We start from the raw sequence: 17,596 nt of genomic DNA on the forward strand, positions 1-17,596 counted from the left end.
AGTACTGGGCATTCTCAATACTTGAATAATGGAACATGTACACAGGGAAACATAGCATTGCACTTTAAGCACTGTACTATAAGTGAAAATGCAGTGTCTTCAATAAATATTTAAATTGGCACAAAAATAATAAAATTAATTATAGCTGAAACATAACTTTATTAAAAAAATGCAGCTGGCTGCAGTGGTACATGCCTGTAGTTATAGTGTGGGGGAGGTTGGGCTGGAAGATCTCTTGAGCCCATGAGTTCATATCAACCTGGGGAGCATAGTGAGATCCCTCTGCTAGGGGTGTTTATTAAAAAGCAGAAATTCTGGGCTAAGTTAAAGGAAACTGCACCCTTCCAGATAACATTGCTTCAAATGTCAGCTTTGATTAAAAACTACTTGCTCTGTCACTTCTAATTTAAGGTTGTCCTAATCAAAGGAAAATATTAAGGAAGTAATTAAAGGCTGAAATATTAAGTGTAAAGGAGTCCTTTTGAAAACAATACTACGCCATTACACCGTATTATATCCTTTTGCATGTCTTAACGTACAGCTACCTAGAATCCAAATACTGAAAGATTAACAAAATGATTATCATTTCTAAGCCACAAATCAATGGCAAATCCTGAAAAAAATGAGAATTAGCAAATATATATATGTATCTTTAATCTGAAAAGATCATGAATATTCATGTTCATATTAATTCATTCAGTGTATATTTATCAAGAAGCATTTAATGGATGAGATATAATGCTTATTGCCAAGGAGCTCACAGACCATGATGGGGATGTAACACACACACACACACACACACACCAAACAGGGTGGGAAGTGGCAAAGAGGGGAAGTCTGCCCATACCAGGGGACAGGGTTACATTCTCCCCTAGTTAGAAACCTGGACTGAGAAGGTGAACTGCCAAAGACAAAAGCAAACAACAAAGTAAAAAGGCTCTCCCATATATAAAACAAACAGAGTTGTAAAATAAGTTGTATACAATCCTTTGACCAGAAGACTCATTCTGTTGAAATGCAGTTACAAATATATAACAAAAATAAATGAGGAAACTTTAGAATCACATATGTTGGCTAATTTAGTATAATTTCCAAGAATAAGTGTCAATGATAAAGTGATTTTAGCTAGTATTAAACATAGGAAAAGACAATGGGAAATAAAGATGAAGGTAAAGGGTGTGATGTCTTTTGTTGTTTTCCCTCTAAAAAGTAACCTCACAGAACACTGGTGTGTGTGCTGAGTTGAGCTCTCTGCAGATCGTGGACACCTGGGCCAGAGACACTCTCCTGGGGAGGCTTCCTGCCTGGCCAAGGAGCTCACAGACCATGATGGGATGCTGTGGTTGAATGCATGTGGACAGGCTCTCTCATAAGCTGAAGAGTCTTTGATTAATGTGCATGCCTACACATTATGCTATTTATTTATTCATTTATTTATCTATCTATTGTCATTCCAGACTGAACTCCATTGATGTAAAGTATCAGATGTGGAAGCTAGGAGTCGTTTTCACTGACAACGTAAGCCTCCTTCATCACCACCACAGAAAGCGCATTCAGATTAGTTGAGGCCACGGCTGGAAGGGCCAGTATTTGAGGAAGCTCTCCAAACACCAGTGTATTTAACACAGACACTTCCCTATGGATAGACATGATTAAACAGCCCCATCCCTCATTCTGTCTCTTAAAAAACCCAAAGGGTAAAGTGAAAATATATTTGTACAAGAAAAGTAAACTGAGATGCAAATTTCTGTGGCTCTCCCATCAGAGTTTTAACTGAACAGAGAACAGACTTCAATGAATGGTAGATATTAAAAGAAGTTGCTGGATAAATAAAAATCATTAATTGAGCTAACTGTAGGTTTCTCCCCAAATTAAAAACATTAAATTGTAGTATTTCTTTTCATGAATGATCCTTCTTTTTATCAAAGAGCCTTTGGAAAGGAAGCCTAGGGCACAAGTATGTATTCAAATATAGTGGAAAAAAAATCCTTTTCTACTAAAAGCCAATAGCTGCCTCAAGACCTCATTCTTTAATTTTGCTGCTGAGTTCTAGTGAATGTGAGTTCCCATTCTGTGACACTTTCAAATTTTGCTCTGTGCATCTTCAATCCTGTCTTATAGCATTTGGGATCAGAATTTAGCCTATCATATAGAACTTTCTGGAGCTTGAAATCATGTCTCCTAAGTATCTTTTAATATCATAGTCTGTTAATATGCTATCATGCAACTACCTCATCTAATACAATGCTGCCTCAGTTCATGAACACTTTTTGTTTGTGAACAAAAGCATTTGGCAAAATTTTGTCTTTGTTTGCAAGCTCTACATCAGGTATGAAATATAACCACCACCATCTTTCCTGCACAAAAACAAGCATGGCCATCTTTTCCAAAATCATGGAATGAAGCAAATTTGTGAACCAAGGTATCACTTTACTGAAAACCTCGGAGGATAAAAAGGAGCACCTCCAACTCTAGCTCTCATTGGCATTCTCAACTCAAATGACTGCTCCATCTGTCTCCTTAGTCCTCCCAACAACAGTCCTAGCATGCCCCACTAGGGGAAAGCCTGTCCATAGGAGGCACCTTGCTGTGGTCCTTCAGCCAGCTGTGGCCTGAATAGATTCTGAGGTCAGAAGCACTCTGTCCAAACATCATTCAGAGACATCAAGGTCTCTTCCACCTGTGGTTTTATGACTTCAGTCTGGCCAATCACAGCCTGTATTCAGTCCTCAGGAGGAATGTTTTTCTCCAAGCATAGTTAGGGCTATGAGATGCAATAAGAAATTCCCAGTTATAGTTCAAATAACTCCAAAGGAAAAAATTCTAGCACAAGTATGTGCCTAATACTGAATGGGATGCACTTGCACTGAAAGTGTGTAATTCTTTATCCCTTTCAAGCATAACTGGGCTAATCCATCTGTAGTCACTTATCTCCTCCTGTGCCCTAAACTTGTCTGCTTTTCTCAGTTTTTATGTTTCTAAATAGCCTGCTGGCTACTTCCATCTGAGAACTGCCTGCCAACTGTCTTCCCCCTCGACCCTCCTCCCCACCAAGCCCAGTCCCCTAAGCCATACAGTTCTGCTGGTGTTTTTATTCTTTGTGTCCCCCAGGTTAAGCTGTTTGCTTCCACACCACCTTTTCCTTCTCTCCTGCCTGTGACCACTGGTTCAACCAAACTTTGAACCTTTTTATCTTCTTTGTAGCCCTCCCTTCCATGCTTGCCAGTTTTGCTGCTGCTTGTAGAGCACAACCTCAACCTGGAATCGGTGCACTAGTCTCCTAATTTAATGGCCTTGCCTCCTGCAGTTTTTCAGATAGTGATCCACTGAGAGGGAGCTCTCATTCCTTATTTGTAAATTGAACTTAAAGATGCCTCTCTGACAGGGATATGGCTAGAATACAATGAGGAGCCGTGCACAGTGATGTGGAGCAATGACCAGCAGTCAGTACGTGCTCAGGACAGTTTGCTGAAATGCCTCTTCTTACAGCCACTGTCCGGCTCCCAACACTCTAGTCGCTCCCAAGAGCTGCTCTGTGTCTCCTTTAACTTGGACTTGAGGCTTTCCAGCCTTTGCAATGTGATCTTCCTGAACAGGAACCAGCACTCAAGCCCATGCTCCTTCCTGGACAAAGTCCATGTAGTTTTGTTTCAGCATCTTTGCTGTGCATGCATGTGTGTAGTAATAGTAACTGAATGGGGGACTTGGAACTGAACTGCATCCTTAGGCCTTTTTATGTTTTGTTCTGAGAGAAGGCCTTCTTATGTCAATAATTTGCCCAGGCTGAGCTCAAACTTTTTATCCTCCTGTCTCAGCTTCCAGAGGGCTGGGATTACGGACATATGTCACCATGCTCAGCTTCCAGGTCTTTTTTAAATGTCACTCTCTTTTCTTCCACCTGACCTTTAGTTTTGTCCCATGTTGCCCATAAAATCTCTTTACTACCAAAAACCCTCTTTGCTGATATACTGTAGTCAGAGTGAAGGTTTCTCTTTACAAAATAAGCAGTCCTGATCCCACTGTCATATATTTTATGTAGAAGGAACTGTAATCCCAAAAAAAGCAATCACAGGATTTTTATTCTATTTTATTTAGTAACACATGTATGCACATTTTGTAGCCTATGTACACATTAACTTAGTCTAGATTTCTGCAAATAGTGCCTTTTGTATTTTTGTCTATTATAGCTTTCAGTGACATCAAGAAGCATTTTGACTTCTTTTAGACTTTTATTTATGTAAAGTAAAATATTTGGTTAATGAAACTCCTCATGTACTCTCTTACAACCAAGAGGTTCTAAAACTACTAATCCTAGTGGTTTAGAAAATAAAAGGTACAGACCTAACCTGGAAAAAGTTTTTAAAAGTACACTGTCATTAGCTGGAGGTACAGTAGCTCACCAACAGTGTGCTTGCCAACTCATGCAAGGCCCAATACTGATTTAATATGTGAACAAATTAAAAAGAAGGAAAAAAAGTTGTTTAATTCTTCAATTGATTATAGATGAGAGGTGCTCAACCAAGGACAATTTTGCCTCCATGTCACATTTGGTAATAAATGGGGACACTTTTGGTTGACATAACTGCATGCTGTTGGCATATAGCAGATGGGAGCCACCTTGCCATGCCTGGGACAGCTACTCTGATAAAGAATTACTTGGTGCAAAATATTGATTGTGCTGAGATTGAGAAAGCCTGCCATCAAGTAATAAATCAATATGTTTTTCTCTGTGTGATGGTTAATAAGAGTGACTCTGCTTAAAGAGGAGGATAATATCGAACCCTTCCACACTGAATAAAAATAAAATACACAAAGCACTACTGCAGCCAATTAGAATTATAAAGTGATGATCTAAGAATCTGAAGTACAGCAAGTTGTCACAGCAGGTTGAAGCCAGAATGGCTTTTGGCAATAGTCACATGTCTGCCTTCTTACTGGACTCTCCTCCTGCTTTGTCCCAACAGTCCTTCCTCTACCTAGCCTGGTACATGACTATGTCCATTCTCGGACACTATAACAACTTTTTTTTTGCTGCTCACCTTCTTGACATTGCTATGGGATTCAAGACATTAAGAACCATCTTATCTTCAGTAACACACAATGGTAAACAGGTAAGATTTTGTAATTTTCTTCCCTTTACAGAGAGTTAAAAAATAAAAGTAAAGGCAGCAGAAATCAAAACAATCCTTGGCTGACCCAAGACAGCATTTGCTTTTATTTTTTTAATTTGCTTGTTTCTTTTTTGTGGTGCTAGGGACCAAACCTGGCCTTGCAAGATTTGGCAAGCACTCTGTTGCTGAGCTACTATACCCCCAGCTAATGACAGTGTAGTTTAAAAAACTTTTTCCAGGTTAGTTCTCTACCTTTTATTTTCTACCCTCCTGGGATTAGTACTTTTAGAACCTCTTAGACCTACTTTTAAATCTTGACTTGAGCTACTGGCTATAAGAGTTTGTATAAATTAATTAACATTTCTAAATCTCAGTGCACTTATTTTGCAAAGTGAAAATGCTAAAAGTACTTACTATGTTTCAGAGAAAATTAAGTGCAAACAAATGTAGAGGACATAGAAGTGATTGTGTGAAGCACTGAGGAAATGAGCTACTGTCTAGTCATGCTCTAGTGTTTGTGCTGGCTGACCTTAAGGAACCAAACCACGCGGCAGCACACTGAGGCATTGGTGCATTGCTAATAACGCCCAAGATGCTAGAATTTAATTTAATATGATGTGTTAAAATGGCACTCTTTTCTCCACTTTGGAGACCAAACAAAAAAATTTTTTTTACTTGATGAGGTCATTCTGACTTGGAGGAAAACTCCTCTAAATCCAGAGAATCGCTTTGTGTTCTACTGATACTCAGTTATCATACGTTAAAATTGCCCGTGCTTATGAGACCTAGTGCAGAGGCATGTACTTAACGGTTCATCTTGCTAATTTTCAAGAGTCCACTGGGTGGGAACATACTCTGTGTTAGTTATTTGGACTAACAGCATCTTCTAGCCCAGCACATTTTAGAATCTGTGCCCCTCCCAAAGCCTTGAGTCATTCATTGTGCACCCATCTTGATGATCCATAGTTTAAAGTTTCAGCAGACAATTCTCTCCTTGTCACTTTCAGTTCTGAAGATGACTGTGATTTGCACAGTGAGTTGTGGGCACAGTGATAAAAGAGGGAGAAAAGGTAGAATATGTGTATGCTGTAGTATGCTATGTTAAAAAATGTGACTTTTACCAAATAGAAAACAAAAATGTGTTTCTGATTATATTGCCAAACACATTATAGCATATAATATGGGGCCATAAGAATCTGGGGTCAGTTTCCTGCGCTTGTCTACTGGACAGCAGTGTGTGGAGCTACAAGTGGAGATGCTGAGTCGCGTATGTATTTCTACACGAAACATCTGGCACAATTTCCAATCAATTTATGAGCTTTGTGAAGATTATTCCCTACCCTCTGAGGTAGCAAATTTTTATTTGTGGAAATACATAAAACTGAATAGCCTTTAAAGGCAACATATACAAAAATCTACAGTGCTGCTGCACTTCATGGATAAGAAGGAATTAAGCCCATAAACTTCTATTAAGATAACACACATTTTAACATAACTGTGAAGTGATTTTATGAAATGTATATATTTGGTCAAGAATATGTAGGTATGTTGTCATCAGTGAAAGCACAAGAAAACATAATATCCTATAATATGTGTGGCAATATAATCAGATATACATTTTTGTTTTCTGTTTGGTAAAAGTAACATTTTTTTTTAACATAGAACACTGTAGCATATACATATTCTACCATGTTCCCATCTATCTGTCTGTCTGTCTGACTGTCTTTCTCTCTCTCTCTCTCTCTCTCTCTCTCTCTCTCTCTCTCTGTCTCTGTCTCTGTCTCTGTCTCTGTCTCTGTCTCTGTCTGTCTGTCTCTGTCTGTCTCTGTCTGTCTCTGTCTGTCTCTGTCTCTGTCTTTCTCCCTCCCTCCATCTTTCTCTCTTTCTTTCTCTGGAATTAAAGAAAGATGATGCAGAAATTAAATAAGACCAAACTGTGACAATTAAATATACACTGAGAAAAATTGCCTTTAAAATAGCATTGGTCCTCTATGATTTTTTTCACTTCAGTTTTTGTATGTTTTTAAAGCAAGACATTTGAGTTTTATATTTAAATCTATTATGTGATTTATTATTCCAGTTGTGTTCTTGAATTTCAGAATTCCTATTTAGTTCTAAAATGTAATTGACAATAATTTACACAATTCCTCTTACCATCATAACAAAAAATAAAATGGATTTATTAGGGATGTAAATTATTTACAGACAGTAATCTTCACATAAGAGATGAAAGTGCTTCATGTAATGTATATCATCAAATATGTAGCGATAAGAAAAATGAACATCTTAAGTTGTCTGGTACTACTACCCACTTTGTTTGGATGTGAAACTAAATCATTATTTATTTATATGCTAACCCTGTCTTTATTAGTTAAGTGATCAGGTTTTGTATAAAATAGTCTGACAACTTAATAAAAAAATCTGTAAAGAAATTTGTTTCCTAGGAGAAGCTAAGAGCTGTGAGGCAGAATTAACTTTCGGATTTTGCTCGTTGCTGCTCAGCAGTTCCAACTCCCTTCTCGCCGGGGTGCTCCCTCCCGAAGCACATCACATCTGCCAGTCTTCTGTCATGTGTTTCTAATACATGTGCAATGTCACTTTCCAGCTCGTGCTAACCGTTGGCCTATTGGCTGTTGTTGTATACCTGTACACTGTTGTGGCTTTCAATTTTTTCCGAAAATTCTACAATAAAAGTGAAGATGGCGACACACCAGATATGAAATGTGATGATATGCTAACGGTGAGTTTATAAACTTTGATTTCATACAGGTGAAAAAATTACCTGTTTTTTTTTCAACCAAAGTAATTGTGTATATGCTCTCTAACAGTATGGAACAGAAAATCCTAGATGTAAGGAGCAGCTGAGTGGCTCTTTAAAGAAGCTTCAGTATTCACTTTATTGCAGGTTATAGGAAGGACCATTTCTGTCACTTTTCTACTTCTGCTGCCCAGCCTGGTAATTAGTAAAAAAGCCGAGAAACACATCTAAAGTGGGAGGAACAATGCCGTTTCTTTAACTTGCTCCTATTTTCTAGGGTAGCAGATAAAATTATTCCTTGTAAAGTATTTAGATGCCTTACTTGTTTGCCTGACATTACTATGTCCATAAATGAAGCTCTTAAGGGTGCTGCTACTTTGTACTTTTACACTGAATATCTTGGCTAAGATTTCTGTTTTGGTCTTGGTTTTCAAAAATCAACAGATTATCAACATTTCAGGTTGCTTTTATCACTGTTTTACAACCTCTCGATCCGATGACACCATGCTAGAAATGATCCTACATGAGAGATTAGGGTGGGGGAGGGAAAATTAGAGAAAATGTATGCCGTGAACCAGAAAGAGCTGGATCCTTCAATAAAGCTCTTCAGGGGAATACCACAGTGTAGGTGGAAGTCAAGAGGGCTGCTGCAATGATGCCAAATTTACTTTAGAAATATTGGTATCCTGAGTGACAGGCGAGAACTATAAATAGTATAAAGATGAACATTTAGACCTTTTTTTAACTAAAAATTCATACATCAATTAGACAGAAATATAGAGCAAAATGGATGTAAATGTTCATGGAAACTATAACCTGATAAATATGCAACATTTTGCAATATGGCATAGAGAATAATTTAATAAATGATATTGGTATTGGGGCATCCTGCTAGTCGAAAGTCACACAGAGGGATGCTAGCCTTGGTCTTTTAGTCAGTAACAAGTAGGATATGTTTGACTCCTGAATAGAAAAGTAATAATTTGTAAACAAGGAAGGATCAAGATATAAAACCTAGGACCTATGAAAATGTAAAAATTATCTTTTAAAAAAAGAACTACAAATGAATTAATAAAGTGAAATGATAAATTGACCAAAATGCAGGCAATGTTTTAAAAGGCCCAGTTTCCTTCATTTTCCTTATTATTCTATCATTGAAAAGAAATGAGGGGCCAGGGAGATGGCTCAGTGGAATGGGCACTTCCCTGGCAAGCTCAAGGGTCTGAGTTGAATCCTGAGTTCCACAAAAAAAAAAGAAAGAAATGAGCCAATAGAGAATGTATATGTTGAAGGGCATTAGCTTATCTCACAAATTGGAAAGAATCTAAATCTTCATCATTAGAGTCCTTATTAAAATCTGCTAAAATATACCGTTATTTAAAAGTGATATGCTGATTTTAATTGCATTTAAGTGTGTGTGCTTCGGGCTGAGATGCTAAGGAGCATTGTCAGGATGCGCCAGGAGTAAGGCCTCAGATCGGAGGAGAGAAAAAGATGCATGATTTTCACTTCTCCATTTTCTCCTGTCTGAATTATTATTATTTTCTTTTTCACCATATGCCATGTTCTTTTATTTTTAGAAAATAGTTTTCTTCATCAAGATATAAGAGAGAGCTTAATTCAGTTTGTCTCAAAATTAGTGTACCAGCACCTTAGGAGGCTGAGGCAGGAGGATCACATGTTCAAGCTCAGCCTGGAGGGTCTTAAAAAAGACCCTGTCTCAAACAAGAGAGGGAGAGTGGATATATAAATTAATATAAAGGCCCTGTGTTTAAACCCTAGTACTGCAAAAATTATTTATTTATTTATTCATTTGGTACAGGGTCTCACTACACAGCTCAGACCTATAGTGATCCTGTCTCAGCCTCCCCAGTGCTGGGATTACATGTGTGTGCCACCATACCTGATTCAGGTGGCCAGCACGGCACTGGAACAGCATGGTATATGGTATGAGGCATCGAACCCAGCTCCTTGTGCTTGCCAGGCAGGTGCTTAGACCACTGAGCTGTCTCCCTGGCTCCCCCAAATATTTTATATATATATATAATTTCCTAGTGGGCAGGAGGGGCAGAATATGCAAGAACCTGGTTGGGCAATTAACAGGACATTCATAATTTCACATACAGCGATACCTCAGTTGTGAGGCTCTGTTTGTTGCAAATTTGCACCTGAACACCAAAAAGTTCAAGAAATGAACACATTTTTCCCACAAGGAATAATAGGAAACCAAATAATTGATTCTTCAGACCCCCAAATTGTAAGTTCAATTTTCTGGGATTTTAATACATTTCACGATGCTATCCTTCTTTGACTTTATCACAGTTCTCAGTGCTGCTGTGAGCTCAATTGCCTCCATTACTAGCTTACTTCAGAGCTGTTCCATCCAAATAAAAGGCCAAAATGCTGTTTTATTTGGTGAATGCTTCAACTCACTACCACAAGCACTGTGGTGTATGCTGTCCATGCGATGGTGGCACTGACACTGAAGTGTCCCCCCTCTGGCCCCACTGCCAGATCTAAGTTGTCACTCACTATCAGACTGGATTTTTTGGGCCAGATTTTCAGTTTGCCTGTCAAGCACAGTTAAGAACACTAAGCAGATTTTTACAAATTTTGTGGTCTGAGTGGTGCAAAGTTTGAGGTGGAGCCATTCAGCAACTGAGGTATCACTATATTTCCTGTCACTGCTGTCCCGATGATGCTTGCTTATGACTTTGTCACTTCTATTTTCTGGACACCTGCTTGGAGAACATACTGTGAGAGCTAAAGAAACATAGTCATGCTCTTTCATTGACAGACTTAATTCTTCCAACAGAGGAAATACCATCCCAGTTACAGGCTGATAATCTATATTCATTTATTAATTAAGAACTTAGCTCCTAAAAGAAATGGTATTGTTCTAGGTGTTTTCCTAAGTGTTTCACAAATATTATCTCATTTAATCTGCTAACAACTTCATGCCATAGATAGCTGCCATTTGTCCCCTCTTTATAGATGAGGCTCTTGGGCTGGTAAGCATTCAAGGAACTTGTAATAGATCACATGTTATAAAGAAGAGGTGAGCCTGTAATCAGAATTCTGTGCGGTGTTCCTTCATGGATATCATCTAGGTCAGTCTTAGGCTAATGATTTAGTGATGTTTAGTAACAAGGACTTGTCAGAAGGAAGGCTTACATGAGCACAGTCCCTGCCCTTAAGGAACTTGCCTGTTAAATGTCTTCCTAGAAATCCTAATTAGAAATCCTAATCAGCATTCCTTTTCCCAGAGTGCCCCAGCAAGTACAGGAGTTTTGGAAACATTGCAGAACATCCAGTTTCAGGGTGGAAAGCTGGGTTGATTTTGGGTGGCAACCTTCAGTAATGTGTTAGGTAGTAGGAGCCATCTGGGACCAAGGCTCTACTTCACGTACCAGGGTGGGCCTCTGCCACTCTGTGGGCACATTTGCTGCTATCGTGGTTGGAATCAGAGTATCCTTATGTAGTGCATTTTTATCTCGCTTCACGTAACTGGAAGCTTCCCATCTTGCCTTGGATTGGGGTGAGGTTAGGTACATCATGAGGATGGATGCCAGAGGTTTTCTCTCTGCAAGAGAAAACCCTGCTCAAGATGCCAGCATGTCCAGCTCTTGGCCCCTTTCTGAGGACATGCCACTACTGCCAGTTGGTGGAGCCAGAGGCCACATCACCTAGGCTAACCTTCCAACTTTGGGGCCCAAGCGTGCTCTTTTTACTGGTTTCTTACTAATGCATGTACATCAGCTTCATTTAAAAGAGCCAAACAAATTTGAAATATACCTGGTCACTTCCCTTTTGTGCCCTTTCAGAGCAGCAGACTGGCCCAGGCAGCCAGCAATAGAGAAGCATGTAGCAAGAATGGCCTGATTTATCATCTGTACCTTAGTATTCCAGAGAGAATCCTCTGGGGCAGTCCATTTAGTGATACAGGGTGAAATCTGCATTGCAGGTGAAGTCCAGATTCCTCTTGAGACGATGAACATTTTCTTCTCTCATTTTAGCTGGCTTCTTCCCTGATGTCCACAGCCCCATGGTTCAGGCTGTGTCCCAGAAACATTTCCAGAACTTCACCCTTAGCTCGCGCAACTTACAGCAGGTGGCGCTGTCATTACAGAATTACACAGTGATTCACACGGGAACGCACCCCCCCCCCCATTATGGTGTTTTGAGTCTGAAAATCTAATTAAACCAGCAGTGTCCTGATAGAATTTGCACCTCCTCTCCAAGAATGTGGGAGGCTAAAGTGAAAAATAATCTACACTCTGGGATAAAAAGATGATTGTAGCTGGGTAGCTGGGGAAACTGACTTGGATATACATCAGGTTCTGCCTGCAAAGGGCAGGCATCCCTGGGGTAGCACCAAACCCACAGGGCTGGTGACTCAGCCAGGCCCCTGAAGGAGAGATGCAGGGGAGGCCTTCGAGCTTGGGGAAAGGCTTTTCAGGTCAGGGAGATGAGGAATATGCTCCCGAAATTATAACTGCCGCTACCTCCCTTCCAGGCATTCATTTATTTTCACATGCTGTCCCAACAAATAACCTCTCTTTAATTCTTTCTAGTCTTTTTTCTCTCCCTCTAAGAGGAAGGGGAAAGAGAAAGTCTCATAATGATCTTCACCATCATGCCCGGAGTTGTTCTGGGTTGTCTCCCAAAGGCAACGTTTTGATGGACCTCAGAAGGGAATCAGTTCAGGGGATGCAGAACATATAGAGCATAGGAAAGGCTTGACAGTTAGCCTCTGCCTATTGGCAGTTCTTGGAGGGCCAGAAAGCATGCAGATTCTCTGAAATATATATCATAATTACTTCTTCCCTTCTTATTACCAGGTAGAGGCTAACTATGAAAAGTAAGGTCGACAAAAGTATTCTCATTTTTAGGAGCAAAGGGGTAATTTGAAAGCTAGACAGCTGCATGTTAGTGGGCGTTTTCCACGAGCCCCAAATTCTGCCACTGCAGTCACCTTCATGCTCCATCTGAATCTAACCAGGGAGCAGAAGGGACTTGGGAAATCTGGGACTGAAATCCCACAAGGAAACTGACCTTTTTTTTTCTTTTTCAAATGATCTCTTAAGGGAAAAAAGAGATCCCAGCTCAGCAGATTAGTTCCTACAGAAAGAAGGGCATGAGGAAAGATGGGCTGGTCGTGCAGAAGGTAGGAAGGAGGCCAGGAATGTGTCATAACCAGGGATGATGGTGGGTCCCCAAGTGAGACACTGGCTAAAGATTTTTTTTATCATCACTTTGGGGTGGGACACTACCAATATCCAGTGTGTAGATGTCAATGTATCCTTCTAAACTGTCCTGCAGTGCACAGGATGGTCCCTCTCGACAAGGAAATTATACCCACCCCCAAGCACCAGTGGTGCTGAGGCTGAGGACCCCGCAGAGGCTCTAGCTGGGGCACTCCTTTTTCCACACCAGGCACCAGCAGCTGTTCTTGGTGGCTTTCATGTTTCAGGGTTTAACAAGTGGACTGTTATTTCCCTGACTCCCTCTCCATCTTCCTTCTTTAACCTAGATATTAAAGTAGAGTACCATAAGTGGGAGGTAAGGGAAAGATAGGTGCTGCTAAATCTGCTTTTCACTAGCTTGATTTCTCAGACCCCATCTTGTTCCATACTGGGCTTTTACTTCCTTTATCTAGATCCTTTATGGCCCAAATAACTGAACAACGCAATTACATGTAGTTTTATGTCCTTTAATGTCATCATAATACCTTATTGTTCCAGATGGTTTGGAGCCAAGATGCTAATATTTTTCCTTTTCTCAAAAATGAAGCAAAAGGTATGAACCAAGGAGTGCAGAATGGAATTTTGATTAAAAGACCATGGTGCCTAAACATGTGTTTATGTTATGGTCACAAGGATTAAAACAAAAACCCAGAAGTTAGCAATTAGGAATGCCAGTGGCCTCATTGCTTCCAGAGTGAAATCAGGAGCTACAGCTAGAGAACAGACCTTGAGCTCAAGCTCGAGAGTGAGTGTCAGACTTGTGGAGTGTGAAAGTGGGTGACACCATCCAGATGTGGGTCTTGGTCTCTCTTCCAGTGTTATATGTTTCACATGTATGTGGGGGTGCGAGCTGGAGGAGGCATTGGCGATGAAATTGAGGACCCGGCTGGAGATGAGTATGAGATCTACAGGATCATCTTTGACATCACCTTCTTCTTCTTCGTGATTGTCATCCTCCTGGCCATCATACAGGGTAAGCACATCCTTGCTGACTCCTCCAAAGACCTGGGGCCCATGTCAGTCACTAAGAGTTCAGACTCCAGGAAGTTAAGAATGAGTAACTTTGCTAAAGTATATGGCTATCCAGTGCTGGGATGGAATTATACCTGGTCTAGGCGTCTGAATTTGAGTCCTCACAGCAGCCAGGTTGCATATTAATTCTTCCTTTCACTCGATGCTAATTTAGGGCATGGCACTTTGCTCTTTTAGGAAAGTCAGTCATGTTATTTTTTTCCCCGTTGAACACATTTATTCTGTCTTGTATTACATGTTTGTAAATTGACTTCATCCTTTAAGATCCACAGTCATAAAATGATACTGTTTTTTGGTAAAGTATATGGATGGGTTGAAAGGACTTATGATCCTTTTATTATATCTTTATTGAGCAGAATAACAATGTGTTTTATAAGAGGGCAAAGTCAGAAAACACTTGGAAGTAAAAGTGAAGCCAGTAAATCACAGGAGGCTAAAGACGCAGAAACAGCAGCTCACTATAGTTTCTAGTTTCTGCTCTTCATAAAACCACTCAGAGCTCATGACAACTTTCTGGAAAAGATGATTTGAGGAAAATGCATTAGTTTAGGTGATAATGTTACGTTTCCAAATTAATATCTGAAAAAGCTTCTTGGTGGGGTGTTCTGGATTTCCTAACCATGAACCAGAATTGCTTTTTTGCAGCATGAAGTAAGTCCTACCATACCATCTGTGTGTGCGAAATCAGCTGACAATTTTTCTTTTTTCTTTCTTTCTTTTTTTTTTCTTTTGCAGAACCAGGGATTGAACTCAGGCCCTTGCACTTGCCAGAGAAGCACTTATTCTACTGAGCCATCTCCCTGGCCCCAACAATTTTTCTTGCTGTCTCTTCATTTCATAATGCCCTGTGAAGCTGGGCTTGGTGGGACAGTTCTGCAATCCCAGTTCTCTGGGAGGCTGTGGCAGGAGAATAACAAATTCTAAGCCCAGCCTGGGCAAGTTAGTAACTCAGTGAGATCCAATCTCAAAAGAAAGAAAGGAGGGAAGAGGGAAGCAGACAAGGAAGAAATGATGGATGGAGGATGGAGCTCAGTGCAAAGTCTTGGGTTCAACCCCAAATGCCACAAAGAATAGCCTTTATAGTATTTACTCCATAGCTATGTGTGCTTCTGTCCCTAAAGATAAAATTGATTACCCAGTTGACTATGGTACATGGACCCATACTTCTACCATATTTTAAGCATCTTCTGACATGGTTGTATATTTTTCTTCCCTTTGAAAGAGATAGCCAAGGGTTTATGTATTTATATATCATAGTCTAGTTGATAAATATTAAATTGGGTCTCTGTTGAACCATAGGTTTAATTATTGATGCCTTTGGAGAACTAAGAGACCAGCAGGAACAAGTCAAAGAAGACATGGAGGTAAGCCACTGTCTGTGATGCAGTCGAGCTGCTGGGGCTACTCATCTTCCTCACTCCCTTTATCAAGAGAGCCGCAAATGTGGAGAGAAGGACAAAAGCCATGTGCGGTTTCATTGGCCTGCCTTACATTCAAGTAATACGTGTGTCTAGGCTGGAACCAAAGAGGATTCCAAACAGTAGTATGCTACCTCCTGGCTCTCAGGAAGTGGGGAGATGATCCATTCAGAAGGGCAGATTTGCCGGTGGCTAAGGGCATACGTGGTCACAAGGCAGCATGCTGCACTCTTGGGGGAAATCATCTCTGAGAGGTGGGGTCCCCAGGGGTGGTGGGCTGCCTCCTGAGTGGTCAGGGAACTTCCTGAATGTTGTAGAGATGTGGGTTTGAGGGTCGTAGGGCAGGACAGTTGAGGGAACCTCCCTCTGAATGCTCACTTCCCACTCTCAGCTTCATGTGTACCAGTGTGTTGAGTTCTGAGAAGATGTCACCAAAACTCTGATTATAGGGAACTAGAGATGCACTATTTTTTCTTTAAAGCATAAATGTTTCAGGATGAAACATTAAACTCTGGTGTTGCAGCTGGAGAAGAAGCCCAGCAAATGAAGCACCTAATCATTCCTTTGAGGAATCTACAATTTAATGTCCAGGCTGTGGGAAGCAGGACAAGAGTTTTAAGCAGAGAGACAGGTGATAAGACTTGCATTTTGCAAAGATAGCTGTGGAATAAGGTATGGGTACTGGGCTAGATGCTGACAGGGAAGGAGGTTGTAGGTATTTTCCAGGTAGTGATTGTGAAGTGGCTCTTGTTGAAGATGTGGCTGCCATATGAAGTACTGGTGGGATTTGGAATGAAAAGAGCATGGTGATTGGACAGGTGCAGAGGATGAAGAAGGCGGGGCAGGCAGAGTCCTGATGCTTCAGGCAGGAGTCACCAGATGGGTGGGTGGTGGCTCAGCTAGCGGGTCTAGGTAACACAGGAATAGCAGGTATGTGGACACAGCTGATAGTGTGATTGGAACCTGTCAAAGAGCCATGGAGCAGTAGCAGGACCTGATTGTTTCCCAACTGCTGAATGTGGCATGAGTGCCGTAAGCAGTTGTTCTCCCATTCAAGTACTAGTCATGCCAGATACTGCTTAGCTTCCAAGCTCAGATGAGATCGGATGTGTCAGGATGGTGTGGCTGTAGACTATCAGCAGTTGATCCCTAAGGCAGGGTTAATTTTATGCATGATGATCACCATCATTCTAGGCTCTAGAATCCAGAGCATCTTGAACATGTTTCAGATGGAATGTTGGGCCAGAGAGAGAGCTCAGAAGTCTAAGCACCTTCCTGGCAAGCACAAGGGACCCAAGTTTGGTCCCTAGTATGGCATGCTGTACTGGCCTGGGGTTCCCGGGTGTGCAGTGGCAGCCACTGAAACCGAGCATGGTGGCTCTCGCCTGTAATCTCAGTGCTGGGGAGGCTGAGACAGGAGGATCATTATGAGTCCAATCTGTGCAGTGAGATCCTGTACTAAATAAATAAATAAATTTTTGAAAATAGAATGCTGGCAGTGAAATAGGAACATGTGCATTGCAGGAAAACAGTAATCATTGAATTCATTTGAGTTGAGATAGTCTAAAGTTTTGTTCTAATTCTGCAGTTCCAATAATCATTCTAATTCTACAATTCTGTTCATGAATGGAGGGGTGGTTTCTTAAGTAGTGAACTGGGCCCACAGGTAGCAGACCAGAGCTGGTGTTACACTACAGTCTGCATGAAGATAGGGTGTTCTACAAGTGGGGAGGCAGAAGGAGCAGACACCTGATTCTGGACATGTTCACTGGTTAACTGCCTAGCGCAGGTCCTGAACCTGGCTATGCCCACTCAGTTGTTGGTGGGATTCATCATAGCTTGGCATTTGTTTGGCCCTTTTCCAAAGGAAGCCATTTGTACCATCCCTCAGCTGTGCCAGACTTTAGGTGACTAGATAGCAAGTTTTCAATTTCAGTTGGGAGTGCAGCTAATCTTTCCTGAATCACTTTAGCCAATGTAAGCATAAGAGTGATTAGGGCCAGGGAGATGGCTTAGTGGAATAAGCGCTTC

At 40.8% G+C, this 17,596-nt stretch overlaps 1 protein-coding gene across 6 annotated transcripts in view; it reads left to right on the plus strand.

The window, feature by feature from the left end:
- The window catches only part of Ryr2 (ryanodine receptor 2), a 681,083-nt gene that overhangs the window by 660,238 nt on the left and 3,249 nt on the right, over positions 1 to 17,596 (plus strand). For all 6 annotated transcript variants that reach the window (XM_023700826.1, XM_023700825.1, XM_023700827.1 and 3 more), the window contains 5 exons: positions 1,458 to 1,518; positions 4,965 to 5,111; positions 7,717 to 7,851; positions 13,932 to 14,088; positions 15,447 to 15,511. In XM_023700826.1, the coding sequence (XP_023556594.1) occupies positions 1,458 to 1,518; positions 4,965 to 5,111; positions 7,717 to 7,851; positions 13,932 to 14,088; positions 15,447 to 15,511 (565 nt within the window). The remainder of the gene's footprint in view (positions 1 to 1,457; positions 1,519 to 4,964; positions 5,112 to 7,716; positions 7,852 to 13,931; positions 14,089 to 15,446; positions 15,512 to 17,596) is intronic.

Source organism: Octodon degus, unplaced genomic scaffold (genome assembly GCF_000260255.1).
Source record: "Octodon degus isolate 3935 unplaced genomic scaffold, OctDeg1.0 scaffold00127, whole genome shotgun sequence".
NCBI classification, from domain to species: Eukaryota; Metazoa; Chordata; class Mammalia; order Rodentia; family Octodontidae; genus Octodon; species Octodon degus.